At 44.3% G+C, this 27,932-nt stretch overlaps 8 protein-coding genes across 8 annotated transcripts; 2 read left to right on the top strand and 6 right to left on the bottom strand.

Annotated features, from left to right (window-relative positions):
- Window positions 1-1,162: 1,162 nt before the first annotated feature.
- Window positions 1,163-3,070, bottom strand: F5J12DRAFT_907678 (uncharacterized protein; the record flags this gene model as incomplete). The annotated part of the gene is made up of 5 exons (XM_051748968.1): window positions 1,163-1,303; window positions 2,114-2,482; window positions 2,513-2,646; window positions 2,671-2,872; window positions 2,981-3,070. 5 exons carry the CDS (start codon window positions 3,068-3,070, stop codon window positions 1,163-1,165), a joined length of 936 nt encoding a protein of 311 aa, XP_051594913.1.
- Window positions 3,071-3,145: 75 nt separating this feature from the next.
- F5J12DRAFT_691482 (uncharacterized protein) lies at window positions 3,146-3,653 on the bottom strand (the record flags this gene model as incomplete). The annotated part of the gene is made up of 2 exons (XM_051740390.1): window positions 3,146-3,370; window positions 3,429-3,653. Coding segments are annotated over 2 exons (450 nt in total), but the record flags the coding sequence as incomplete, so codon positions are not given.
- A 3,186-nt stretch (window positions 3,654-6,839) lies between these two features.
- F5J12DRAFT_786792 (uncharacterized protein) lies at window positions 6,840-8,423 on the bottom strand (the record flags this gene model as incomplete). The annotated part of the gene is made up of 8 exons (XM_051743516.1): window positions 6,840-7,373; window positions 7,426-7,518; window positions 7,592-7,607; window positions 7,629-7,800; window positions 7,918-8,011; window positions 8,060-8,185; window positions 8,339-8,379; window positions 8,417-8,423. The coding sequence occupies 8 exons, from the start codon at window positions 8,421-8,423 to the stop codon at window positions 6,840-6,842; spliced, it is 1,083 nt and encodes a 360-aa protein (XP_051594911.1).
- Window positions 8,424-10,152: 1,729 nt separating this feature from the next.
- Window positions 10,153-10,807, bottom strand: F5J12DRAFT_728064 (uncharacterized protein; the record flags this gene model as incomplete). Its single annotated transcript, XM_051741852.1, has 2 exons — window positions 10,153-10,332; window positions 10,388-10,807. 2 exons carry the CDS (start codon window positions 10,805-10,807, stop codon window positions 10,153-10,155), a joined length of 600 nt encoding a protein of 199 aa, XP_051594910.1.
- Window positions 10,808-17,443: 6,636 nt separating this feature from the next.
- On the bottom strand, window positions 17,444-18,302 carry F5J12DRAFT_728057 (uncharacterized protein; the record flags this gene model as incomplete). The annotated part of the gene is made up of 3 exons (XM_051741849.1): window positions 17,444-17,725; window positions 17,946-18,071; window positions 18,123-18,302. Coding segments are annotated over 3 exons (588 nt in total), but the record flags the coding sequence as incomplete, so codon positions are not given.
- A 625-nt stretch (window positions 18,303-18,927) lies between these two features.
- F5J12DRAFT_786789 (uncharacterized protein) lies at window positions 18,928-20,644 on the top strand (the record flags this gene model as incomplete). Its single annotated transcript, XM_051743515.1, has 8 exons — window positions 18,928-19,233; window positions 19,265-19,336; window positions 19,388-19,785; window positions 19,847-19,928; window positions 20,011-20,136; window positions 20,195-20,240; window positions 20,276-20,571; window positions 20,612-20,644. The coding sequence occupies 8 exons, from the start codon at window positions 18,928-18,930 to the stop codon at window positions 20,642-20,644; spliced, it is 1,359 nt and encodes a 452-aa protein (XP_051594908.1).
- Window positions 20,645-20,882: 238 nt separating this feature from the next.
- On the bottom strand, window positions 20,883-22,658 carry F5J12DRAFT_786788 (uncharacterized protein; the record flags this gene model as incomplete). Its single annotated transcript, XM_051743514.1, has 9 exons — window positions 20,883-20,957; window positions 21,233-21,321; window positions 21,432-21,436; window positions 21,526-21,599; window positions 21,658-21,703; window positions 21,744-21,806; window positions 21,994-22,071; window positions 22,259-22,493; window positions 22,562-22,658. The coding sequence occupies 9 exons, from the start codon at window positions 22,656-22,658 to the stop codon at window positions 20,883-20,885; spliced, it is 762 nt and encodes a 253-aa protein (XP_051594907.1).
- Window positions 22,659-23,972: 1,314 nt separating this feature from the next.
- F5J12DRAFT_786787 (uncharacterized protein) lies at window positions 23,973-24,991 on the top strand (the record flags this gene model as incomplete). Its single annotated transcript, XM_051743513.1, has 3 exons — window positions 23,973-24,027; window positions 24,146-24,347; window positions 24,397-24,991. The coding sequence occupies 3 exons, from the start codon at window positions 23,973-23,975 to the stop codon at window positions 24,989-24,991; spliced, it is 852 nt and encodes a 283-aa protein (XP_051594906.1).
- Between the last annotated feature and the right edge of the window lie 2,941 nt (window positions 24,992-27,932).

Raw genomic sequence — 27,932 nt, 5'->3', positions numbered from 1 at the left:
CAACCTCGTTCCCCCGCACTACACAGACCCTACAGCTAACTACTGAACGATAGACCAGATCCGAGTAAAATTCACGTAAGTGCTTTTGTTTAGTTGTGGAGCGAGCCAAGCAATGTCCGGTCAGTCATGTGAGCACGGGTTGCCAAGATTGGCTACTGTGGGAGGGTTTACATGGCCACCCTGTACACGTCCAGTTGCCGAGAGTACGGAGCTCATGTTTTTTTCCAGGGTCATGTGGCCCGTACCTCATCCCTGCTCTGCCAGTCTTTTCCAGGGCTGGTGGGATCTGAAATTTAAAATATTACGCAATAGACACATTAAGCCGATAGCAAGTTGCCATGGGTTTGGTACCGGTTCAGTGTCTTAGCAGTATCAAATACATACCTTGAGTTGGATCCGTATTGCAGATAGAGAGACGGCAAGCATCTCAGGGTCGAATTCAGGTACGATCTGCATATCCATAGGCTTGTCCAGTGTCAATACCGGATTCAGGCAGCCATCCTGTGCATGCCATGTATACCACCCATACCCACCCATCGCATGACGATCGTGGCTGGTCCATGGCCCCTGTGCATGAACCAGTAATCTATATGCTACACACTTGCTGGGTATACATCCTATTGCCAGTAGTCCCACAGTAGTAATTGAAATAAATGCATTTCATGGCAACAATGGTGTAGATAATGAATGTAATTTAATAGCTGGATCTACCACATCAGCCCCTGCTGAATCCTCGTCTGCCATTCAGGATTTACGACACTGATGATCTTAGATCCTCTACACATCCTGGGACATTCAGTGAGATCATCCTGGAAGATCTGCATCATGTAACTATGAAGCTCCCTGTCATACATCAGTGAACCAGTAGCCAATGAAACCAGAAAACACCATTTTGTTGCCAAGCAACCAGCTTTGACTGGATTCTACTGGCCAAAAACCATGTATAGCTCCATTAGGGAGATATTGGCCTCAGCATAATCTTGTGTTAGCCAATGTCTCTGAAAAGGGTTTATCTATTATGGCACACACTTATCATACTATGATGCAGTTGATGAGTCTGATAAAGTCCTCAGATCTTATCAATAACAATCTGGTATTGATTGTACATAGGATAGCATCATGGATGGAAACACTTGTGAAGAAGAGAACAGAGGATCTACTATCACTGGTAGCTCAGGATGGCATGAAAGGTCTCTTTGTCCACAAAACCATTGATGTAGAACTCATGCCCCACATCCAGACAGTTGTTGCATGTCATCCCCCTAGGGGCCTTGACACCAAACTTTGGGATGATCTGAATGACCTGACATATGCTGTCAAGAGGAATGATATCACCAAGTGGCCAGCCATTAGATCAGAAGCATTGCTGAACAAGGAACATTTCTATTTTTGGGGCAGGAGCAACAATGCAGATGTTGTTGATGACATGGTAGTGCAGGTTGGAGAAGTTGAAGAACTCGACATAAATCAGGGGGGGGAACATGAGGTCACAGATGGGCTGCAAGATTGCTCACACCTGAGCCACAAGGTAACCTGCAAAGAAACTCAGTAGAACTCATTATCAACACTGTCATTACACACATTCAGATTGTGGATCAGCTGAAATAAGTTCACCACTTTCATGGCTAATCAACACAGTATTTGCATGTCCAAATGGCAGCCTTTCACTCAGAGGCACTGCCTGGACTGTTTGAGTGGGTGAAACAGCTTGCACATCTTGAGTGGACCAGCATTGAATTCAGAACTTCCCCCAGATGTTCACAGCCTGAAAAGGCAGGGAGCAGTCAGAGGTAGAGAAGCAACAACCACTGCGAGTGATATAAGTTTGACTGGAAATGAAATCTCCAAGAGCAGGAATGAGGTTGTCAAGTTGAAGATAGATTGTGGCATCATGAAGTAGCAGGTTAGGACAGTGAGGACAAATGGTAAGGAGAAGCACTGTGGCATTTGTTGCAGATACATGTGAACAGGGGTTATCAAATATGGACTTCTGCAAGTGGACAGAGCCAACATAATGTTCACTGGGTAACATACCAGAAACCCAACTAGCCTCTGGGAAGTGAATTGCCATAAGTCTGGCTTTGTCCATCATTGCAAAGAAAAGTGGTGATACTGAAGATTTCAGAGCAGTAAAGAGGCAGAAAAAGCATTGTTTTTCTTGTTGATCAAGGAAACAGCAACATTGGGCATGGTAACCTTGGTGATTTGATAAATGGTAGGGCACCTTGACATGAGTTATGTGGCAATGTTCAGTGATGTTGCTGCTCCATTGATAAGGGGCACCCATCTGATGAATGCTCCATGCAATGTGCTGAGTTAGTTTGACTTTTGGTATCTGAAAGTGGTCAAGGGGGCTGTTCTTCCTGAGATGGCCATGTGCCCTGAGAATGCTGGATTTGTAATGGTGGAATTCATGAAGGGCTTCACTGAGACTATGAATGGTTTTGTCATAATGGGAGATACCTTTGGCAAGAAAGATGAACTTGGTGATGGTGTGCAAGGCACAAAGCACATCATTGGGCAATGCCCCTGCTGCCATGGTGGGAAGCAATTTCTCCAGTTCGCAGTGTTCTCGACTGGTGCACTGTTTGAGGGTGGAGACACCATTCACACAATGCCCAGTCCCTATCCTTGGCTGCAGGGCAGCTAAGCAGTGATTGAGTTCCTCACCCCCTATGATATTGATTACCCAGCATACACAATGGTCAAAATAGAACCTGTGCCACTGGTGCAGGGCATCAGGGGTGAGAAAGTGGGAGGGACATGTATCCCCCCAATCTTTCCAGAACAGTTCCATGACACCATTTAGACAGAGGGCAAGACAAGCCTTGTGGAATGCAACAATATTGCATGGATCACATGTGGCAGCAGCCTGTCATATCTTCTGAAGCATGTACTCACAATCATGGGGGGGCCGGGCTGTTGCATCTCTGAACTGTTCTGCCATTGCTAGTGAAATGGGGGAATTCTTTGCTGAGACACAAGTGATCAGAAGCTGTTCAGGATAGTTGGCAATCCAGGCAATGAGAGGGGTATGCATGACTTGACAATTTCCTAACAGATTGGACATTTCTTTGCCATCATGATTGGCAATGATCAGATTCTGCATGTTGAGGGATATGGAAAAGTGATAGATGTGTGCAGATAGTATGGCCTGAACAGCTGGTGGTACATTGTGGAATTTCAGGATGGGCAGATAGGTGGCCAGTGCGAATGCATGAGAAGTAGCTTTCATATGTACTCCAGCATGTATGTTCACAAGCAAAAGTAATAGAGGGTGCATTTCTTTATTCCCCATTCCTATTGTCAGAGGTGTTTTATCCAATGCACCAATCACCCCCAGGAAGGAATGACTGTGGGGGAGTTGGTCCTATCACACACATCAGTCAGCCACTCTTGCTAATCAATAGAGGTCACTGGTGACTAACCTGTATGTGCCATGCATCATCAGTGCTCATAAATTCCCCATATACTTGTTCTTGGCCTTCAGCCATAACTTCAAACTCCTTGTATGGAGAGATATCCATACACTGTGTGAATACAGGGTTACTGAACAGGTGCTCCACAACCTTGAGTCCATCATGCCAGTACAACATTATCAGTGACTGTGTAGGGTAGTTCTCAACCTTGATTTCTTGATATTGCCAGCAGGGTATACCAGTGTCACACACCAAAGGTGTTTGGTGAGGTGGACATGGATACAGCTGATGAATGGAGATGAAGACCATAGCCCTCATGCAAAGAAGGACAGCCAGATGTCAGCAGTCATCCCTTGCACAAGAATGAGTCATCAGTGCCAAAGAAAAAGAAAGGGAGTGAGTTAAGTGCTGGTTAAAATTCTCACGTGCCTGTGTATGGCATTCTGGTTTTTGACATATCTCCACTGTTTCTGCAGATACTGAGACCATTCCCACACTCACTTGTAGTGCTTGGCCACACAATCCTACCTTCCAAAATTGGAAAGGATTTGCACACTCCACATGTTTCTACAGCACTCCCTCCAAAAGACACCATTTCACTAATTCTTCTGATATGGCTGCCTCCATGTCAATCATTTCACTTGTCCCCTTTGCTAGGGACCATGGCTACATATATCTACCAGGAGTTCCTACCAGCTTCTGTCCTGAAGCATCCTGGTACATCCCACCCTCATCTGCACCCTCTCAGCCCATCCAGCTTGGACAGCATGTTCTTTTTGTCAGTATGACCTCTAGGAGGACATTCTTTGGTTGCCTCAGGTCTGTCATTTGCTTGGAAAGGTCTTATGTGGTCATTTCAGTCTCTCCAGTCCAAGAAGCATATGGATCCTTCCTCCCTGCTCCCTGCAATGTCTTCATACCAGTCTTGTCCATCATTCTTCCAAGATTGTGACAGCTACAGTATAATCTACTGTTCTCCACTCTCCCTGATTACATCCATGACAAGTATGATGCACATCTTGCCTCCTTGTTGCAAGATACAGCAGAAGACACTCCCCCTTCACCCTCTCTTCCAACAGAGCCTCATTCATGAAGTTTTTATTTGCTTCACTGAGAGGATGGTTTGGGGGGAAAGTTGTGATCCCCTATGCTCCTGTCACCCCACAGACCCCCAAAGCTTGACCCCTGTTGACATCTGACTCACCCTGTCCACTTTTGGATGTACTATATCAGCATCAGGTCAGTGCTGCCTCTCTGTCATCCCACCTTGGCCTAGAAGCAATCTCTTTGAGATGTGACATGCACAGCCTCCCCCTAATGTGATTCCAGTGTGCTTTCCCAGTTCCTGACATTACTTGACTCATACTTTGATGTTTTGACTGTCTGACTCACCTATTGCCAATACTTACCAATCTTTTGACTTTGCTTACTGATCCTTCACCTTTTGGCTTGCTAATCCTTACCAATGCTTACCAATACTTTCCAAGATGATTACCCATTGCTTAGATTCCTTACTCATCAGTTACCAATCACTTACCAAGTGTTTGCACCTTGTTTTCCATGGGCAACACCCCTGCACTGTATATAAATCACTGTACTTAGATAGCAAAAAGAAGAGAAGAAGATGTCAGAGAGCCCCTCTTGCTCACATTTTATCATCACTCAGTAATTCATTCAGCAGCTTTGATAGTTGAGACTTTATTAAGGGTCTAACTATCATCTACTTTGCTTATCCTTGTCTATCATCAATCTACTTCACTCCAAGCCCTCCCTGAGCTCAGTGCAGCTTAGGACATCAAATTAAGTCACCATCCATCCTTCTGTAGGCTGACAGCAGTCTACCCTATCACTTTCTATTGCATTCTTGCTCCCTCTTCATCAGGAGCACCCCCATCCCTCAGCACTCATTTTTGAGTGTTGTAGCTCACAAAAACCCACCCAAAATCAAACCATCTAGGTACCACATAGGCACACCACCACTTTCTCTTTTTGTCTTTTGTGTTGGTTTTGGTTGGTTTTCACCACTGAACCACACTTTGACTCACAATGGTATATCTCATCTTGCATCTTACAGTACTTAATCCCCCCCCTGCAGAAGTGCTCTTGCCCACAACAGGGATAGAATGCTTGGTAAGGATCATTGATGTGAATGCACTTGAGCTATACTAATTTAATATACTACCAGCTGATGAAATCGCTAACACTTTTTCATGCAGAATTGGCTAGAAAGGCCAGTCCTTATGCCAAGATGTTTTTTGTGAATGATGATACATGACTCTTCATGGACAAGGAAATTATTCAGTGGAAAAACAATATATGCACATGTATCACTGATGGAAGTGCTTTTACCTCTTTTTTCATGCATGAGCATGACACAGATGTAAGTCATACTTACACTACATACTGTTTGGACATTTACAATTATTTCTCAGGGGAAAATTGTCTGTTGGTATGGAAACCAACACCTTGAAGACTTCCACATTAACTTCTGGTATACTGCTGAGCTGACTCCCATGAAGGTTGGAGCCACCAAGGATATACACACAACACCATTGTGGATGTATGCCCCAACTGCTGTAGTGGTAAGTACATTTACTAATAAGTTTTCAAAAGCTCACAGCTGTTAGTTGTTTTATGCTATCAAATGTGAATCTGAGTGTGTTGGAGAAACATTGCCACATGCTGCATTCATGGGTGCCAAGTATTCACCCATATATGAAGTGTACTACCACTCTCTTCTTGAAGCAACTCAGAACCCTGCTATCAGCACAGCAGTTAATCACCATCTGCTGTGGCTTCATCAATGTGGATTGTGAGTACTCTATGTATATTTTTATGAGCTAATTGACACACTGGACTAGGGAGAAAATGAAACCTGCAAATGTCTTACATTCCCCCAAAAAACAACTGAATATGGTTTATATCCCCCCTGTGCATGAGATTGCAGCTTATGAAAGCCACCTTGCAAGTACATCACATACTGTCATCTTCCCTACAACAGCCATACCCATTGTTCATTGAACTACATTGCATGAGGAGAGTGTGTCAGGAAGCATGTCACAGGCTGGACCTGGCTCTTCTGCAAGCTGGTCCATGGGTGTCAAAGGATATGAACCATTTTCTTACAATTATACTTATGAGATGTAGCATCCATTTTGTATCTTTCTGCCTGCCTCCAATTCTTGATTGATTTGTCAGCATCAATCTGAAAAATGAGTAGATGGATGGCACAAGTGATAATCTTATTATCAAATAAAATACGGAAGATAATGAGATCTGTGGATCTCATCCTGTCATTGCATCATGGATGACAAATCTTGGTTGTAGACTGTTTTCTGACTTGTCATAAGGTTTCAAAACCATTTTTTGTTCACACTTGTGAATTATGGTCATGACTGGTTGGTGACAGGTTTAGACCAACTACTGGTTTACTGATGTACAACTCCTTTGTGTGGGCATTCTTGCATGCAGTCCAGCAGAGGTATTGAGCATATAGTTGATGTAATTCCAGAACTTAGTGACATTGAAGTGCACAGGTTGTCCACCAAGCCTGAAGCCAGAGTCAGAGGGATCCAAATCATCACCATCATTGCTCAAGGTGTCAGCATCCAGATTTGGTCCAGCATCCACAATACTGTTGGCATCACCTTGAAGGTCATCCATGTTATCATCAAGTCTGCTCCAGTTGAAATTGGCCCCAGGCCCAGACTCATCCCCAGTGGGAGCTGAACTGCTGCCATCCCCTGTCACAGGTGTGTCAGTGATGCTTTCATCTGTGTTGTCTGCAGAGACAGCCCATTGCTCTATCTCACTGATATTGATGCTGAGGTTGCACTCAACTTTGGTACACATATCACTCTTGAGCATCAGAATGAGTTGAGGAGTGAAATGAGTGCTGAGGGGGGCTATCTTGTGGTCACCTACACCAATGAGGAAGAGGCAGAGGCAGCAGTGCTGCACTGGGGAGGTTAAATCACATTCAACAGGATGTGATGGAAATACTTACCAGGAATGCTAACCTTGCCCAGTGGCTCGCATCTACTTCCATTCCAGGGCTACTACATGCCACAGCCTTTCCTACTTTGATAATGCATGTTTGCTTGACAATAGACACAGTCAACTAGCATGACTACTCAGCAGCAGGCATCAGCAGGAATTTTGGTTGGACTCACATGTGACTTGAGGCAACTGCAAAGGTCAGCAAGTAACCTTGTTATGATCTTTCCAAGGGTGCTTTGAAGCTCATTATCATTGAGTATGGTAGCTGGTATCTTGAATATGTCTAGGTGATTGGCAATAAACTCCTGTGGATAGTACATTGTAATGACCCAGACAAAGGTGGAAACTTGCTGATGATGCACCATCATGTGATGCTGAGTGTCTGTAACATATGCAGTTATGTTTGGTGAGAGAATGCAAGCCAACAAGTGGCTAGAGAGACTGATCTGGTCATGAAGTCAAGGAAAGATGCAAACAAGGTACTACCAAGAGTACATACCTTGAAGCACTTGGGGTTCAGAGGCCTTGTTACTAGCATTGTATTTAACAAAGGTAGCTTTAATATCAACAAGCATTGAAAAAAGGTCACCAGTCTGAATAGGGTGGTGAGGTGGAGAAGCGAAGATCTCAGAGTTACTCACATCAATGAAGTCAAAGACAGCTTTCTCCTCAATGCTGAGATCCTTACAGAGTTTCTTTGCATATGTCTTGAGACACTTAATGCATTGGGGAGTCAGCTGTGTAGAGCTGTTCTCCACATTGTCATCCTGATGCCAGCAAACAGCCAAAGAAATGGGGTCCTCCAATGAGTCAGAAGGAGGGCAGGGGTGGAAAGGAGTGGGAGAGAATGTGGTAGTGTTGGGGGGGTATTTGAGAAGAGCTCAAAGCTGGATGAGAGGCTGGAGTGCCACTATGAGAACCTGTTGATGACACTGAAGGAGCTCTGGTATGAGACACAGCCCTTGAGGAAGTCAAAGTAGAGTGTAAATGGTACTGACAGAACATCGCAGCAGTTGAGGCAACTCTGGGGCCATTGATGAGCAGGGGGGATCCTTTTTATACATATGAAGTCATGTTGTGCAGCTATAATGAAGTCAATTATGGAAAGTAAAAGGATTATGAGCAGAACTGTGTTGGGGAGGTGATGTTTGATAAGGAGGGACTGCCAGTTGACTTGGATACACCACTGGAGGCAGCTAGTTGTGATATTGGTAATAAGGCATGCTTTGCATGGCTTGCACTTGTGCCAGATGGGCTTGGGACCCTTGATGCAGCCAGTAAGAGTGTTGATAATGCAGCAGAGAGTGGGCCACTGGTGAAGCAAGGGAGCTGTTGTATTGCATTTGAGCTGTGGGAGGGGGCTGGGAGGCATGAAGCAGATAAAGCAAAGTGTGGGTGTGTTGAAAATGCGGTGGAGAGTGGGCCAGTGACAGAATGAAGGAGTTGTTGTATTGTATTTGTGCTGGGGGAGGAGGCACAGAGGCTTGAAGTGGATAAGGCAGGGCACAGATTGCTGATGGGGCAGGTGTGGTGGTGACTGGGCTTGAATCCCTTGGGGGTACAGCCATGCCTGAGCTGCATAGTGACAGCAGGAGGAGCCACAGGATAACTCCTCACATCCATCATGGCAATGGCTTTTGGTCCCCTCTTCCTTGTATTCTTTGGTAAAGGCTTGTTGAATGCTGGGGAGGGTGGTATGTCACCCATGTCACCTTGTGCAGCCTCTGTGCTCACTTGCCCCTGGCACTGCACTTTCTTCTGTTGGATCTGTCAAGCAGCCTGTCTTCAAACCTTGTCCACATCAGTGGGTGCAACACAAAGTGGTGATTCTTGCAAGGATGGCAGTATAACAGCATGGATGAATGAGTAATTATGAATCAAGAATGCATTCAGTAAATACTTTTGGGTTGGCTCATGTTGAATGATGTGCTTGATTCACTTTGTGACTGTCCATTCCTGCTGAATAGCATGACTGCTGAGTTTGGTACATTTGGAGTCCACACAATTATGCTGTACATTCACCACACAAAGAACATTCTGGTTGGCTACATCAGTATGGGAGTAAAGGGAATCTATGAAACTTACAGAGGGATTGATGACAACAGTGTTGTCAGTCAGTTCCATGCATGGAAGACATAAAGTGGGGTGAAGATTGGTTGTGAATGTGAATAATTGGATGGCAACATGTGAAACCATGCAGTGGAAAGGGTTGTCAATCAAAACCTTGCAGACACAGCCCACTGCAAACCCAGAACTCAAGGTAGAATAATCAAAGATGACATGTCCATCAATCTCAATCTTGTTGCCATGCTTTGCAATGAATGTGCAGCCTTGGTGGTACTTGTCAGTCAAACAAGGGATAGGACTGAGCTTCACACAGAGTGTCAACTCCCACTTCATGGGTTTTGAAGGTTGAGATCTGGCATTCTTGCTGGTGGCTGAGGTACAGCAAAGTTCACCAGTTCCTAAGTGGCATTGAGGGGACAAACATTAGGCAAATGTTGTACATACCTGGCTTGCTCTTGTCATCATCTAGTTTGATCCTGAGAAGTTTTGCTTGTGTGGGATGTTTGTTGAGGAAGTTCAGTACATATGAGCTGGTGTGGACCCATTTTTTCAGTTCCTTCTCATACCAGTACCCACCTGTTAGGATGTGCTTGACCAGATTGAGCTGGGTGAACCTCTGGCATGAATCTTGGCTTGGGCCATGCTGACTGCTGTGAATGCATGATAGTCAGAACACATGATTAAAGGATTCATAATGTTCTGTGGAAAAAACAATTGCAGGGCCAAATCTACAGATATAAGCAGGCAAATGGACAAGGAAGTGGAACTTTGGCTTCGAGATGAGGATGCTTGGGGCACATGTTGCAGTTACATTCAAGAAATCTTCAATTGTTTGAGATAGCTTTGCCTGTTGTTGGAATGATCCTAGGTCAATGCAACAGTATGACATTAATGGAACTCACCAAGTAAACTTTGAGATTATCAATTTGCATGTGCCAAAGGAAGACAACTAATTCTCCAATAATTGTCCATCTATCAATGATGCTCTGAGGAACTAAGTCATAAATAACAAACAGCATGACCTGTGCTAAACTTTTGAAGTGTTTTCCAATCAATGAACCCTTGTAGTTGCATATATAATCAGCATTCAAACTTGGTGCATTCAGCACTTCACACTTGATGGAGTCAAGGCAGCTATGGAGGACTTCAAGTAGTTTTGCCTTTTCAATCAGGAATATTGTTTGGCCCCAAAAGTACTTGACAATGCCAAGTAAAATGGTATGAAGGATTTCTGTTGGGGTATCAAGGTGTATATCAACACCTGTGGATGCCATTTCACTGTTAGGTGATCTTTGATGACAGTGAGACAACTCACCTGTCATGCCCAACAACAGGTTTACAGCTGTATCAGCTGATTTTGACCAAATGACCATGGTAATTACCACAAAAGCAGTTACAGAATTCATGGCAACTACCACTTCCCAATATAGACAATGCCCCCTGAGTGACAACCTCTGTCAGTATTTGAAAAAAAGTCAGATTGGAATGTTCCCAAGGCAGGTTACCCTGTCACAAATATTGATAACTTGCACCTGTACTGTGGCTATACAGATGAGCATGTGACCAGTAGATGTGATAGTCACATGATTTTATGTAATTGATTACATGATGGTGATCCTCTGGAGCATTCTGTTATGTAATTTATCATGTGATCATGGGAAAATATGTATGTGACTTAATCAATGTCACATGACAAGGTACAATCATAGATCATCCAACCTATTACATAATGATCACATGTCAGTTTCTCCCCAGAACATTTGGTTATGTAATGGGTCACATGATTGTGAGACAATAGACATGTGACCACTCCTGCAGCATCACATGACTGTACTCATCATGTGATCTCACCTCTAGCACTCTGCACATGACTCAATCTATATCACATGACCAGCAATCCCACCCCTATTTGCATGCTGGGCATTTGTGGCTGTGCTAAAAATGCGAATTGTGTCCCCATCCATTCAATTCTTGACATATGGATCTGAGGGCCCATTCAGTAACACAATTAAGTCAGTTTATTCCGGAAAATTTGCAGGTGGCTGTGCCCACAGACACTGCAAATTTGCTGACTAAGCAGAAGGTGTGCATGCAAGAAAGTGAGGGTCAGGAGACTTGTGGGCTGTGCACAACCCTTGCCTGTACATCTGTACTCAATTCAATGCTACTGGAAGCCACTCTATGTCAGCCATGTAATTATTCACAAAATAAATGGGTATTCTGCAAAGAGACCTGCCCAAATTTGCTAGATGAGTGGTGTTTGGGCATGGGAAGTGGTCATGTGATCATGCCTCATGTGTGGTGCTTGCACTTTGGGCTTGGCTGCACACATGCAAATGCATGCTCACAAAAAAATTGGCATGGGCTGCCCTCCTGCCTGGGAAAATTTGCTTATCTGGCTGCAAATTTCCCAGTGCTAAGTCACTTAGCACACTTTACAATGGATTTTGCACTTTACAACCCATTCCTGATGCAAATTTCCCACTTTTCATTGGTTAAGAGCATAGATAAACATGTGTAGGATGTGAACAGAGTGCCTTGGCACCCTCCTGAGCCATCCCACCTGAGCCCTGACATTGTGATGCCCAGCAGGGCCCACTCAAACACTTGAACCCCCTCCCTGCCCACCCACCTGAGGGTGGCCTTTCCTTTTAAGGAAGTTCCCATGGCATCGCCACCTGCAAATTTTTCAAACTGAGAATGATTTTTCCTGCAAAAAACTCAAATGAAATCATGAAAATTTGATTAAGTGAAATATTGCCTGATGAGTGTTCAATGGGCCTTATTGTGGTCTGTCAAATGTCACAACATGAGGGAAAATTTTGATTGCTGTTTGGTAGCCCTTATTTTACCAGAGCATAGTTGTTCTGTTTGTCTTCCTGTCACCTTCTGTGCCAAGTCCTTATGGCTAAAAAGTCTGCAAAGGAGTTTCAAGTTTCTGCAGCTGAACTGGGTGCAACAGGTGGCACAGCCACACCACAAACAAAGGCAGATGCCATGTTGTGGTCCAGCACTGATGAGTCAGTTCTTGTCAGCAAGCTCCTTGAAGCCAAGGACAACATACTCACAACAGATAGTGGATTCAAGTGTGAGGCCTGGACTGAGGTTGAGAAGGCCCTTCAGGGCAGTGAAACCAAGTCAGGTGGAGCTCCAAAAACTGTTGAATGGTGCAAAACACATTGGGCCAAGGTGAGTTTGGTTGTTGAGGAGTCTATCATGCTGACTGAATGCCCCAGCTCAAGAAGGACTATGATGTTGTCAAGGAGCTTCAAAAGGCATCTGGGTTTGGGTGGAATGAGGAGACCAAGATGGTGCATGCCACAAAGGAGGTCTGGGATGCCTACATTGAAGTGAGTCCACATTACCTGGCTGTTTCTATACTGACAACTATCAATAGATTCATAAGAGTGCAAAGCATTGGCAGACCACTCCATTCCCTCTGTATGATGCCATTGCAGAGCTCCTTGATGGTGTAGTTGCCACTGGTAGTCTAGCCTTTCGTCCTGTTAGTCATATCTCAGCTGTAGATGCTCTTGATGGCCTGGATGTAGGTGATGCCACCCTTACTGACTTGGACATGGAGTCTGAGGATAATACGATTGAGGTAAGTGTGAATACTTCTTGCCCACTAAACATGTTGTCTGACCCAGAATAAGCTGACACCCATGTCTCACAAGTGCTCTGCAATGCAGCTCTCCCCCCTCCCAAAAACCCCAGCCAAGAGGACAGCAACTACCTCATGCTGTGGCTGTATATCTGGCCCCCAGGCAATTACCTCTGTCAGTGATGCACTTTTGTCCCTTGCTGATGCTGTGGCTGCAACACCATCATCATCAATGACTGAGGCACCAGCTGGAGGCACTTTGTTCATAACCTCTCTGGTGACATCCCCACAGCAATGCATGGCTGCAATTCACCTTGATTCAGAGGAGGAAGGTCTGTCTGATAATGAGATGGCTGATGTTGCTGACTTGTTTGGCACAAGTCAGGCTGCTGTGGAGGGGTATCTCAGCTTGAGGAAGGGTGCCTGGTTGGTTTATTTACAGAAACAGCTTGAACATTTCTATTCCTCTGATTCTTGAGTACCTAGATCAACTGTACCTACTGTTCAGCTAGATACCTCTGATACTCTGTCCACATTGCATCTGCAATGTTGTCTCATCATCTGTCAGCCCTAGTCTTTTCTGCAGGGGATATTTCTCCTCCAAGGTCATCAATGGTGTATCCCTGATTCTCTGAGCTCCCCACATCCTCCAACCCTTCTACATCATCACTGTCCCTGAGGTCATCAGGATCATGAGTGCAAATAAAGTTGAAAAGGAAGCAGATGGCATGAATTAGCTTGGCTTGCACATTGATGGAAAATTCAAGAGGTGTTTTCAGGGTGGGGAAACAATGCTTGGCAACACCATATATGTGCTCAACTACATTGCAAGCTGATGCATGTTGAAGGTTAAATAGCTCCTTTGGATTCTGAGGTCTGATACCCATTCAATGCTGGTACATGAATAAAGAACCATGTGATGACATACCTATTTGCTGATCTTTCCCATTCCTTGAGATGGTAGTGGACCCCACAATATGGGACAAGCAGAGCATCACAAGAGGGGAAACCTGCATCAGCAAGATAGTACTTGCCAGGGGGAATGTGAAAATCCCTCTCATGAGCATCATGATAGATGTGACTGTCTGCAGCACTGCCCTCCCAGCCACTGAGGACATATTGAAAGCACATATCAAAACTGCAGGATGCAAGCACATTCTGTGAGATGAATCCCTTGCGATTTCAATAGGGGGCTTGCATATGGGTGGGCACAAGAGCAGCAATATGAGTCCCATCAATGGCACCAAGTACATCCTTGAAAAAAGGGTAGAACTTTGGCTGGCCATGAATCTCTGGTGGGATAGGAGCATTATTGCCTGGGATTTTGACATAAGATCCATAGACAGGCAGTGAGATACAAGCTTCAAGCACCCAATGAAACACTCTGATGGTTACAACTCAATTCAGATCTTATCTAGTACAAATCATACTATGGACTCACCTTGATATTGTGTCACCACTGTGCTGGAACTGTTCTTGTGTTTCATGGTTGGAGTGGCCCTTTAGAATGTAGAGGAAGATTGCAAGATGTTCCTCCACTGTAAGGTTACAGGTGGGTCACAATTCGCCCACTGTCCATAGGGTATATGCCAATTGATAGAATGTGGGCTGGGCCATACCAATATTCTCCTGGAATCACAGGGGATGGCCAGTGCAAATCTCATCTACCCATTTCTGACCAGTCAGAACAGAAGTGTGCTTGGGAGTTTTCTCAAGTGAAGCTGCATAAAGAGTTGTGACAGCAGCAGCAGCTCCTGCAGCTAGGGCAACTACTTGTCTATCTCTGATTCAACTACACCACCTCTTGTAGCTAGGATGGTTACACACCAATGCTTCTGCATAATGCTGCCTTTTTCTTTTGTAGTTTGCGACTGTTGTGCAATTGAAGTTGAGGGAGACATTGGGGGCTAATCTGATCAGCATGATCAGTGAAATCCAATCTCATTCAATTTTGTTCCCACAATTGGAGTCATGCCACACTTGTGACCATGAGATTTCATTCAAGTTCTCATGATTAGGTGGGGTTCAAATTCACTTCAATCAGACTTAATTGTGTTACTGAACAGGCCCTGAATTTTTGTGTGTAGAATAGGCTACCATGTTGCCACACATTGTCAAAGGTACAGCTGGCCTTGTCCAGTAGTTGTTGAGATATAATGGAAATGAAAATGCCAACAAAACATCACATCATTCATCTTACACATCCTTCATGCCATATCTGACACTTCAGGAGGGTTGCAAAAGATTCCTTCAATGCATTTCCAAAGTTTCAAGTTTATCGATTTAGAATTGAGTGAACAGCAAGCCAAATACTAATCCCAGAAGTGTGGGAAAGCTTCAAAAATAGTGGAGATTTTGAAAACATATCAAAAACATAGCACAGCACATCCCACAGTGCAGCTACCACTACCAGAACTTAGGTGAGGGATATTGGGATATGGTGGAAGATATTAGTAACAAGTGCCTGATGTGATACTCACTGCAAATGGTCAAAAATGCGAAATGGTACACTTGACTGATTGAGACAATGGGAGATTTATGCCAGTGCATGGTCAACACCATTGCACACATTTTCGCAATTTTGACATGTTTAAGTGGATATCTCACCAAGCACATGGTGCCAACATGGTAGGCCATATTGCTGCATTCCTCACCCAAAGCCTGGGGTTGGCAGGGTCACTGTGATGTGTGCCAATCCACATTTTTGATATGTTTTCAAAATCTCCATATGTTATTTTGGGACTTTTTGCCACTTTCCCACACTCTTGAATCATTGTTTTGCATCTTGCTCTCTCAGATCTGAGTGGGGTGACACCAAACTTTGTCTATGAATTGATATGCACGTGTCCAACCCTTCTGAAGTGTCAGATATGGCATAAAGGATGTGTAAGATGAATGATGTGATGTTTTGTTGGCATTTTCATTTCCATTATATCTCAGCAACTACTGGACAAGACCAGCTGTACCTTTGACAATGTGTAGCAACATGGTAGCCTATTCTACACACAAAAATTCAGATTCATATGTCAAGAATTGAATGGGTGGGGACACAATTCGCATTTTTAGCACAGCCACAAATGCCCAGCATGCAAATAGGGGTGGGATTGCTGATCATGTGATATGGATTGAGTCATGTGCAGAGTGCTAGAGGTGAGATCACATGATGAGTACAGTCATGTGATGCTGCAGGAGTGGTCACATGTCTATTGTCTCACAATCATGTGACCCATTACATAACCAAATGTTCTGGGGAGAAACTGACATGTGATCATTATGTAATAGGTTGGATGATCTATGATTGTACCTTGTCATGTGACATTGATTAAGTCACATACATATTTTCCCATGATCACATGATAAATTACATAACAGAATGCTCCAGAGGATCACCATCATGTAATCAATTACATAAAATCATGTGACTATCACATCTACTGGTCACATGCTCATCTGTATAGCCACAGTACAGGTGCAAGTTATCAATATTTGTGACAGGGTAACCTGCCATGGGAACATTCCAATCTGGATTTTTTTCAAACACCAAGAGGTTGTCACTCAGGGGGCATTGTCTATATTGGGAAGTGATAGTTGCCATGAGTTCTGTAACTGCTTTTGTGGTAACTACCACATTGCTTGGTCAAAGTCAGCAGACTCTGGTGGGGTTTATCATGTCATCAAGAGTTTGTCCATCAAGCAGAGTTGCTGGCTCTGCTTCCAGTTCCATTTTGACATCTGGTTCTTGCATGGGAGTGCTGCCCATCCCACACATGCAAAGCCTTTTCCCCATCTCAATCAGTTTTTGGAGAATATTGAGGGATAGCATGTCCTGAACAACCATGGTTAGACAGACATCTTGACTTTCTCAGCTGCCCCTGGTAACATTGCAATCAAAAATTGGTTCTTAATCACATTGGCCATCTCAGCAGGTGTCTGAAGCAATCTGGGCTATGAGAATCAAACAACAGGCTCAAAGACAGTTGAATGGAACACACAGACCTCAAATAAGGTACAATATCCACTGTTGGATTCCTTGTAGTCTTTTGTACCCCCAATGTGACAAGTACAGCAGAAATAATTACAGTTCAATCCACCCTGGCTGCAGATTTTGGCCTGCATCAGGTTATTGCCAGTGTGAAAGAGCCCATTAGGAATGAGGAAGACCTCCTCCTCATCATGACAATCCCAAGCAATCATGCCCATTTCTGCAGCATGCATGTAATGGGATTAGTCACACATCTGAGATGGTATCACAAACTTACATTATGGACTCTTTCACTGCATGCATAAGCTCCATCAGAGAGGCATGGGGAGATGAGGATATGAAGTGCACATGGAACTCCTGGTCCAGCATTTCTCATGGGAGGGAAGCATTTGACTTGTATATTATGAAGTGCTTGTTCCATTGCTTTGAGATATCACCAGAGATGTTGTCCATGAAAATGATAAGGGGGGCACGATAGACCATATGGCCACTTGATTTTTTGCACCATGGATTTGGCATCAGCAATGCATACCTTTTAGATGACTCCATAAATCCACATGAAAACTCTGCAGGGTTGGAGGAAGGCTCCTCAAAGGAGAATTTGAACATCAAGGTCAGGACTATTTCCAGCTTGTCACTGACAAGAAAACCAGCCTACATATAGTCAGCAGATATCTGGGGGATGAAAGGATGAACTCACATCAGTTTGTTTGATGGCTTGCCCAAGAGCAAAAAGCTCCTTCATGCTTTCTGTCATAGGTAGGTTGCCACCTGAGGCAACACTGGATGTTGCCAGAAAGAAGTGTTCAGGGATGAAATAACCCCCTGAGATGTCTTGTAACAATTTGTTGACAAAGTAGATTGTTCAATTGACATGAGTGGCAGGTGGCAATGGCAATTCATGAAGTAATTTGTCCCCATGGAACACTTGAGACCTTCCATTGCCTCTGTCCTCAGGAAAGTCTTGCATTGAAAAGTGTGTGAGGGGGTTTGCATAGTCCTTTGTCTGATCTGCTAAAGTCACCTATTATGAGAATCATGTGAGACTGACCTTTGCAATCACATTTGCAATATTGTTGACATAAAAGATGTTGCTGGATGGAGACACCACCCTCATTGTTGGATCACTGACTGTGTCTTGAAGATACTTCTGATGTTGTTTTATTGCATAAAGAGATGGCATGTCATGAGCACCAAGCTCTTTTGCCCAGTCAAGGACAGCCTGCATCTGTGCTTCTGAAAAAGGCAACCTTGGGGAGCTGAACAGCAGGGTGGTAATAAACAGCTGATGGAGTTGCTTCAGAAATGTTCATGCACTCATGAAGGCTCAAACCTACTGCCTTGCTTGGCCATGGATAAGTAGGATCATTGGGGGATACTTTCAATCTCATCGTATTAGATGAGGGAATGCTGTCATCTGCATTTATTTCAACAGGTAACAATACCTGGATAAGAAATGAAAGCATACCAGGGCAGCTGTATCAGCTGATTTTGACCAAATGCCCATGGTAATTACCACTGTTTGAGTTACACAACCAATGGCAACTACCACTTCCTGATGCAGAAAACGCCCCTGAGCAACAACCTCCATTGGTGTTTGAAAAAAAATTCCAGATTGGGATGTTCCCATGGAATATATTTTGTTCCCCCACCAATTCTTGATTATGTGATGTAGCACATGACCAAATGTTCCCACAACATTATTCAATTCCTGATCACGTGATGTGTCACATGACTGACACCTGATCATGGCTCATCACTCTCCAATCCAGTGAGAGTGTGGTATTCCTATATATTGTGCCTTCCCCACTGCCTTCTTACCACCATTCAAAACAATACTGAATATCAGTGACCTCATGACATCTGTATCCATTTTTTTTCTGCTGCAATCCACTAATTATGGATCTAGTGACCATGTTGACACTGTACTTGACCCTGCACCTGACCTATATCCCACAACCCAGCCTACCAATGCTTGTGATGACCCTGATGCCTATGTCAAGAAACTGACATGCCATTGGGCGAAAGGTCCATGCCTGGATTTTCTGTCCAGTCACATCACTGGTTATCAAACTGCATCTATGGCAGGCACCTCCCATGCACAGCAGTACCTCAACTCAGTCATTAATGCATACTTCTCCAAATTTCCATGGAGGCTCAAGGTGAAATCCCATTGCTCCAGCTTCTGAACAGCCAAACTCGATGGAGAACCTTTCAAAGGTGGAAATGGAGCAGAAACAATGCAAGGTTACTGCTATGTGCAAGGTAATCAATTACACTCTGGAAGTCCATTTTCTCACTCCTTTTCCTGTCTAGGTGATCAAATCATGGCTCAAATACTGCATCAGAGCCAATCAGAAGGTTGGAGGAAATGTCATGGTGTCAGAGAACAACATGTGGACCCACCTTCTTGTACAGTTATCTGGCATAAGCAAGAAAAAGCTGAAGGCTTTGCAAGCCCACCAGTGGTGGTCCAAGGACCATTTTGACACCATCATCAGGCCTGATTTTCAGGAGAGATGTAATGCTGAGGGCATAAAGGGGAAGGCAATGGTAACCTTCCAAGAACAAGTTACTCAAGAACATTTTCTAGCAACTGATGGCCAAACCCAAACCCATTACACTCAACTTGCCAGAGATGAGGCTCAAACAGCCATCACAGAATGGACTGAAGCCCTCAGTAACCCACCTGCCACTGATCCCATATCACAACAGTCATATGTCATTTATTTCTTGATTCTTGATCTCTTATGATAACTGAATTTTCTTTTACAGCACAATCAATAGGCTACCATCATTTGCCAGTCCACTCCTTAGCAGAATGCACACAATCCTTGGCATGCATGTCATGCTCATTGTCAGTGGCCCAGAGCCTCAAAAAGACAGGAACATCACCATTTTATCATAAGTTTTTTTATTACTGTCACTGTTACTTTCAGTCAACCTGTACAGAATGGATGAAGGAGGTGACAAAAGTTCAGTGCCCTGCAATTGGCAGGCTTATGGCAAAGCAAAATATTGAGCCATCACTCATTTTTTCCATGAGTATCTGGATACTTGCTACAGTAAGTTGTACACATGTCACAGCCCAGAGTTGACTTCATCAACCATCTCACTCTCTAGCACAAGAAGAATGCAATGCACACAAACTTCCTGTGGAATTTGACAGGTTGATTTCCCTACTCCCCAATGACAACCCTGAAGGTGCCAACAAAGTTGAAGATGCTCCCAAAGCAGCAACAAAGGCAGCACTGATCAGTGGGCACAAGTCTAGAGGGCACATGCATGAATCCATGGATTCTTCTGACCATTCTTCAGACATCAGCAAAGGTGAAGACAATCCCAAAAAGGCAACACCGAATAAGAAGCCCCCCAATAGTTCTACAGAATCATCTGGTAATGATGACAGCAGTGGCAGTGGAGAAGATGACAACAGTATGGACCATGACAACAGCTGCCACTGCCTGCAATGTGCCCCTTTACCATTTTCTGCCAAAAAGGTAGATTATGTGTTTGTTGGCCCAAATTTGAGGTGTGCAGTTCCACAAACCACCACCATTCCCCATTGGGTGAGGTCCCAAAGATCTGGCACTCCTGCAGACCCCCAAGACAAAGGTAAAATAAAACTATTGTTCTACACACTCCATATTCACTATCTTATGCAGCAGATGGACCTGATGGCATGCAACAATGTCAGCATACTTTATTCCCTGATGAACATAGACAGGAATACCAACCAAGTCCCCTTGCTTGTCATGATGAAGATGCTCTGTCCACACCACACCAGCAGCCCTCACCCCCAAACCCAGTCTCACCACCACACAGCCCAGGATGTTCCACTATCTCCACTGGTGATACCAGCATGCAAGTTGACAGTGCTGCTGATCTGGATGGGGATATCCAGAGTTCTGGAACACCCTGATGTTCTCTCATCATATCAAACTCTGTTGAGGAAGGGTCCAAGGCATTACTGAAAGAACATCACCTTGTTTCACCCCCCAATGACTGTGGACAGGAATGCCAACCCAAACCCCTCATTGCTCCTTATGATGAAGATGCACAGGAGCATCTGTCTATGCCTCACTGGCATGCTCACCAGCTCTCACCCCAAGATCTAATCCCCAGTGATTCCAATGGTGCTGCTGATGCTAATGAGCATACCCAGATTTCTGGAATGCCCCAGTGTTCTTCTGAGGTGCTGAACTCTACCACTGATTGAGAAGAAGAGTCTGAGGCTTTGCCAATTTTATCTTTAGGTGAGTGTGCCAAACCATCTATTTTTTAATCAACTTTAGTAACTACCTGCCCCCAGACTCTTGCCCCAAATGGTTCCATACATCATTCAGCTACGTTCAATTACCTGATCTTGGTGAAGAATTTTGTAACCTCCTCAAAGTTTACTTCCATCTCAAAGAATGATCAAATTTTGCAAATAGGACAGGAGCAGCACATACCTTAAGCAGCAAGTATCACCCTGAAGCGATTCATTGGTGGATCTCATGTACATGTACTGGATGTCCCCCAATCCCTGATATTGACAAATTTTCCAATGACTTCTGGACTTGGTGATGCGAATTGCAACCTACCTGGAGGAAGGGATCAATTCCCAAGACTGCTGGGTTTGTTCCTGCACTGCATATGGTGGCTGGTGGGTGGACTGAACTGAACAAACCTGGCTTGAATGATTTCCTCAGTGTTATTGCTGCACCTCACTGGTGGGGATCCAAAATCAAAGCTAGGGTGGCACAGTATGGTTTATGGAATGTGGCTGTGGCAGATGTTTGTTGGGTAATGGAGAAGCTCATTGAATCCCAGTCCATCGATGATGGCAACCCCCAGTAAGTATTCATTTTACTATACATGTGTAACCTACTTAGTTATCTTTGAAGGACTGGGACAAAGTGAGCACTGCCAGCAACCACCTGAATGAATGGCTGCAATCCCAAAAGAGCTTGGAGTTGAGCAGCATGATATCTTGTAACAATCTGCAGTCAAGTACACTAGATAGAAAATATGTATGGCATTTTGGAAATGGTCTATACATTGCATCATGGCTATTGATATGCAAGTTCACCCAGGAATTGCACTTCTGCCAAAGTCAAGGTCCCCTCCATCACCAAGCACAGAATATCCTTGAGTAGAATAGTTAGTTCCCTGATCCCACTGCACACCTGCTCACTTGCACACCATTCTGGACAGACACCACACATCTCATAGATGGCCACTTGGCCTTTGAGTGCCTTGCTGTGAATTTTCTCAACTGTAGCAATAGTGTCCTCTATGATGCTAAGGTCACCTGTCAATGACTTTGCAGCAAGTTCATCATCTGAGTCATCTGGCATGGAATCAATATATTTCCTGAGAATGCCTTCAATAAATGACTGTGGTGCCAGTGCATATGCAACCAGCTTGTCCTTGGCATCTTTGACCATAGCAAGACTGGTACTTAACATGAGAACTTCACTGTGTTGTGGACTCAAGAGTCCTCACCTTGCATAGTACTGCCAGCAACTTTCTCGAGTGGCTTCCAGTCTGGCTTCCTTAGTGTGGTGAATATGAGGGCATGCCATGGAACAAGTAAGCACATGGAGGAGGGGGATGAAGATAAATTTGGAGTGAGCTCTTGGATTTTCAATCACTGTCCAAATCTCTAATAGTCATTTCCATACCTACTTTTGGTCAGGAAGCAGCTAGCATTACAAATTATGCTGATTATCATCAGGAAGCAAAAAAATGGTTTAAACCTGTTTAAACCTGTCACTGACTGGTCATGACCATGATTCTGTCACTCCCTGTTTCTCTGATGATGGTCACAAGCTAATTCAGGGGATCAGAGCTGAGTGGCATATGGACATAAGAGCAGGAGCACATACATTAGCATTGTGTGGTTCTTTGACATCATCCAGGTGGTGCAGGTCCCCCAGGAGCACTGGCAGACCATGCACAACATCCTTGCCATTGCCATTACAGTGCTGGTCACCCTGATTGCTATTAGATCTCACACAGCCATGGAAGCAGATACAGTGAACATCATCTTGCATCACTGAGAGATCTGACAGAATCCAGGTACATAGTTGTCCAACAATGTAGTATGTTTCATTCATTTGTTTTGGCAGTACTGGCCACCTAGGTCACTAGTCATGGCCATGCCAAGTTGTCATCACCTTGTAGCTTTCAATCACTGAATTTGGAATATCTTAGAATAAGCCCATGTGTGTTTGCATGGTCCTTGATCATGCTAGTATACAATGAATTAGAATCATGTTTACAAGTCAGTGATTAATGGTGGGTGATATGCACACAAAACCAGAAAAAAATGTGATGTGAAAGCTGTAAGTTGCATGTAGGATCAAAACTTGACACAATTACTTCTGAGCCAAATCTTGATTAATGATTGACTCCCTGTAGGAGAGAAACCACTACATTACATTTTGTTCAAAGGTATTCACATTAATGACTGTACAACAATCATGATCTTTTTTGCTCACATTTTGACAACCAGTCTAGTGCTTGGTGCATACATCATACTGGTTGTACTGCTGCCAGGTCTTAAGATCTTACTGCCCAAGGTTCTGACTATGTCTCACACATGCCCTACAATTCACAGGCCTTTGCCTGCTGTGATTGGTCATACTAAAGTGTTTGCCAATGTTTTGACTTGCCATACATGCAACTGTGTAGTGTGAATTTTTCTGAAAAATGCACTCAAGTCCTTGATGCCAAAACTTGTAGACAGATGCACATATTGTTAGCCTCAAGTATGTAGTATTAACTACAGGCTTTTACAGGAAGTGGATTGCTTTCTATGGGTCCAGATCTGGCAAAGCTCCATGAATGCCCCCCCTCATTTCTGAGTCACTATAAAAGCACAAGCTCAGATGAGCAGTCATTTACAAATCCCATGGCTGCCATTGAACACTATTGGGCCATTATTGGGGGCCCTCACAGCAGTGCATGTGTGTATGGTTCAGATGACTGGTGGGTTATGCATTCCCAGGCAAGTGTATTGTTGAAACTTGAGCATTGACACTAGTCCATTGATCCCATGTGGTCATGCAATGTCACCATTGCCAGTCATGATCCAGTGTAAATTGGAGAATGAGGCAAGGTGGGTTGCAGGAACACTTCAAGGCATTGTGAATTCACTGCCACATGGGGCAGACCACACCCAAATACTCACCACATTTGACATACCATCTGTACAAACATTGCTTGAAGATGAAGCAGGCTTTTATGTGATCATGATTGGCTCACCTCCCAGCATTCATCACACAGTGTAAGCTAGTAGTTTTGATTATATGGCAGACCAAGCTTGACATTTCTAGTGAGAGTGCCAAGCATGTGGAAGGGTCATTCAAATACCCTATATGCAGGCACACCCCCTCATTCTGGCTTGCATTGGCATTTGTGATTGTTAAAGGCATTCCTCAACACATGCCACCTTTGGAGATCATTGTGGAGGTCCCTGAGAGCCCCATTGATACCTTGGGCAAACAGCTCCATGATTCACTGCATATTTCACCACAGACACCACAAATAGCCTCAGCATTTACATCCCATGCCTCATCTTCTGCAACCTCTACCTCTTCCACTAGGCTGGAGACTGCAATGAGTGACACAGAGCCATCCCCCATTATATACAGTCATGTTCACAACCTACATGGTATAATATCAAGCCACTACTATCCAACTTCTATGATGCCTGTGTGGACATTAGCATGCCCACTCAGTACACTAACCTCTCACTATCTTGCTTCTCATGGGTATGGTGCTGAGGATGTCAATCTCATCATTGAAGTCTACAGAAATGCACATACAAGTGAACAGTTCATCACATTGCTTGCAAAGCAAGGCATGGCCATCAATGAAGCAAAATTTTTTCAGGATCTCATAGATCTACATAATAGGCATGATATCTAGAGAGATGCAATATTTTTACTGGTACTGATAGAACTACATGACAAGTAGATGAAACCATGTATGCTGTACTTCCAACCTTTGCATTTGAGAAGACCAATGGTGATTACATAATTGGATGACTACCTACCAGCCAATTGAATCTCATCCCATGACACTAGCACATTTGCAGCAAGTACCAGAACCTTATTTGTGGAGTGCCCCCTTCCTTTCTCCCAGACTCCAATCTGCACTACCATCTGATAAGCCCACAACCACAATGCACATAAAGCACAGCAACCCTGCGATGGTTTGGCTTGCCATACCATGGCAATGGCCTGGAGATGGGGGTGTTTTTGTTTGGTAAGGTCTTATACAATGGTACCATACTTATCTTAAAATACCAAACAGGCAGTTGACTTGCTTTCCGAGTGAATACTCATGGAAAGAAGGATCGAAAAAATTCCTGGCTTCTCTCTTGAGTCATTATTGTTCATGGATTGGGATTGCAGGCAATGGCTACACAAGGTGAACACAAATTTTTCTCATCTCCTGCACTTGAGGCTGAGCCATGACAATCCCCAGGAAAAAAAAGAAAACATACCATGTGTACTGTGAAACCTTTGATGAAAGCAGGCATGCTTTCTCTTGCACAGTTCAATTTTCTGACAACTACTGCTGCCTTGTCACTACTCACAACCCACCTATCTGACTTCAGACTACACCAAATGGACCTGTGGACAGCTTTATGGAGGCCTCAGATGATTGGGGGAATGAGGACAACTATTGGGATGGAGAAGCCTATGGTGTTGCACCCAGCAGATCTGTGCAGTGAACTCAAATCTCAGTAAATTTTTTTTTGAACTGATAAGACCTCAACCAACCTTTTATGGGACAGGATGACCAATTCAAGGAGTGGGTGTCATGACTGTGCATTCATCCTAAGTCCTCACTCACTCTGCACCCCATTCTGCCAGTCATTTGCTCACTCCACACCAACTCTGCCCACCCCCTGACATTTATGAGTCATCCCTGCTCTGACTGCTGTTGGACTTGTACTGCTCTCCTACTGGACCACACAGGCCATTCTCTGAGGAGTCATGTGACTACCCTTTGGACTTCTCCCTGACAGTGCATGGTCCAGCACCTGGACTGTTTCCTCTTTGGGATATTCTGTGTTACCCATTCATATGTCCTCTGTCTACCCTTCATTCATCATCTAGGAAATTTTACTTGAAATTTTACAAGTCTCCATATGTCAGTTCTGATTCTGATTACTGTACCTCCATAGTAGTATAAAAGCATGTACTGTACTCCACTGTTCTTCAGTATGAATATTGACTTAGTTCCTACTCCCTCTGTCTCTGTCTTCTGTCTGTCAGAGTTACCTTCATCTGTCCATCTGTACTCTCCCTCTGAAATAAGAGGGCTGAGATCATGCAAGGGGGTAGCACATGAGCTAAACCTGATACCCTCACTCTGCTCCACCTTTATCTCAGTGGACTTCGTTCCTGCCAATACTCTGCCAGTCAGAGTTCAGTTCTTTCTGTCAGACTTGCTTCTGAACCTCTCCCCAGACCTCATCCAGTGTCAGAGTTGGTTGGAGTAGGCCTGGTGTCACACACCAAAGGTGTTTGGTGAGGTGGACATGGATACAGCTGATGAATGGAGGTGAAGACCATAGCCCTCATGCAAAGAAGGACAGCCAGAAATGTCAGCAGTCATCCCTCACACAAGAACAAGTCATCAGTGCCAAAGAAAAAGACAGGGAGTGAGTTAAGTGCTGGTTAAAATTCTTAAGCATCTGTGTACAGCATTCCAGTTTTTGACATATCTCTGCTGTCTCTGCAGATACCAAGACCATTCCCACACTTGCTTGTAGTGCTCAGCCACACGATCCTACCTTCCAAAATTGGAAAGGATTTGCACACTCTGCACATTTCTACAGCATTCCCTCCAAAAGATGCTCATTTTGCTAATTCTTCTGATATGACCACCTCCATGTCAATCATTTCACTTGTCCCCTTTGCTAGGGACCATGGCTACATATATCTACCAGGAGTTCCTACCAGCTTCCATCCTGAAGCATCCTGGTACATCCCACCCTCATCTGTGCCCTCTCAGCCCATCCAGCTTGGACAGTGTGTTCTTTTTGTCAGTATGACCTCTAGGAGGACATTCTTTGGTTGCCTCAGGTCTGTCATTTGCTTGGAAAGGTCTTATGTGGTTGTTTCAGTCTCTCCAGTCCAAGAAGCATATGGATCCTTCCTCCCTGCTCCCTGCAATGTTTTCATACCAGTCTCGTCCATCATTCTTCCAGGATTGCGACAGCCATAGTATAGTCTACTGTTCCCCACTCTCTCTGATCGCATCCATGACAAGTATGATGCACATCTTGCCTCCTTGTTGCAAGATACAGCAGAAGACACTCCCCCTTCATCCTCTCTTCCAACAGAGCCTTGTTCATGAAGTTTTTATATGCTTCACTGAGAGGATGGTTTGGGGGGGAAAGTTGCCATCCCCTATGCTCCTGTCACCCCACAGACCCCCAAGGCTTGACCCCTGTTGACATCTGACTCACCCTGTCCACTTTTGGATGTACTATATCAGCATTAGATCAGTGCTGCCTCTCTGTCATCCCACTTTGGCCTAGAAGCAATCTCTTTGAGATGTGACATGCACAGCCTCCCCCTAATGTGATTCCAGTGTGCTTTCCCAGTTCCTGACATTACTTGACTCATACTTTGATGTTTTGACTGTCTTTGACTCACCTATTGCCAATACTTACCAATCTTTTGACTTTGCTTACTGATCCTTCACCTTTTGGCTTGCTTATCCTTACCAATGCTTACCAATGCTTTCTGAGATGATTACCCATCGCTTACATTCCTTACTCATCAGTTACCAATCACTTACCAAGTGGTTGCACCTTGTTTTCCAAGGGCAACACCCCTGTACTGTATAT

Source organism: Pisolithus orientalis, assembly GCF_024613125.1.
Source record: "Pisolithus orientalis strain OTSU chromosome Unknown F5J12scaffold_67, whole genome shotgun sequence".
NCBI lineage: Eukaryota > Fungi > Basidiomycota > Agaricomycetes > Boletales > Pisolithaceae > Pisolithus > Pisolithus orientalis.
Note: the sequence above shows the minus strand (reverse complement) of the source record. Positions and strands in the feature narration are given on the sequence as shown.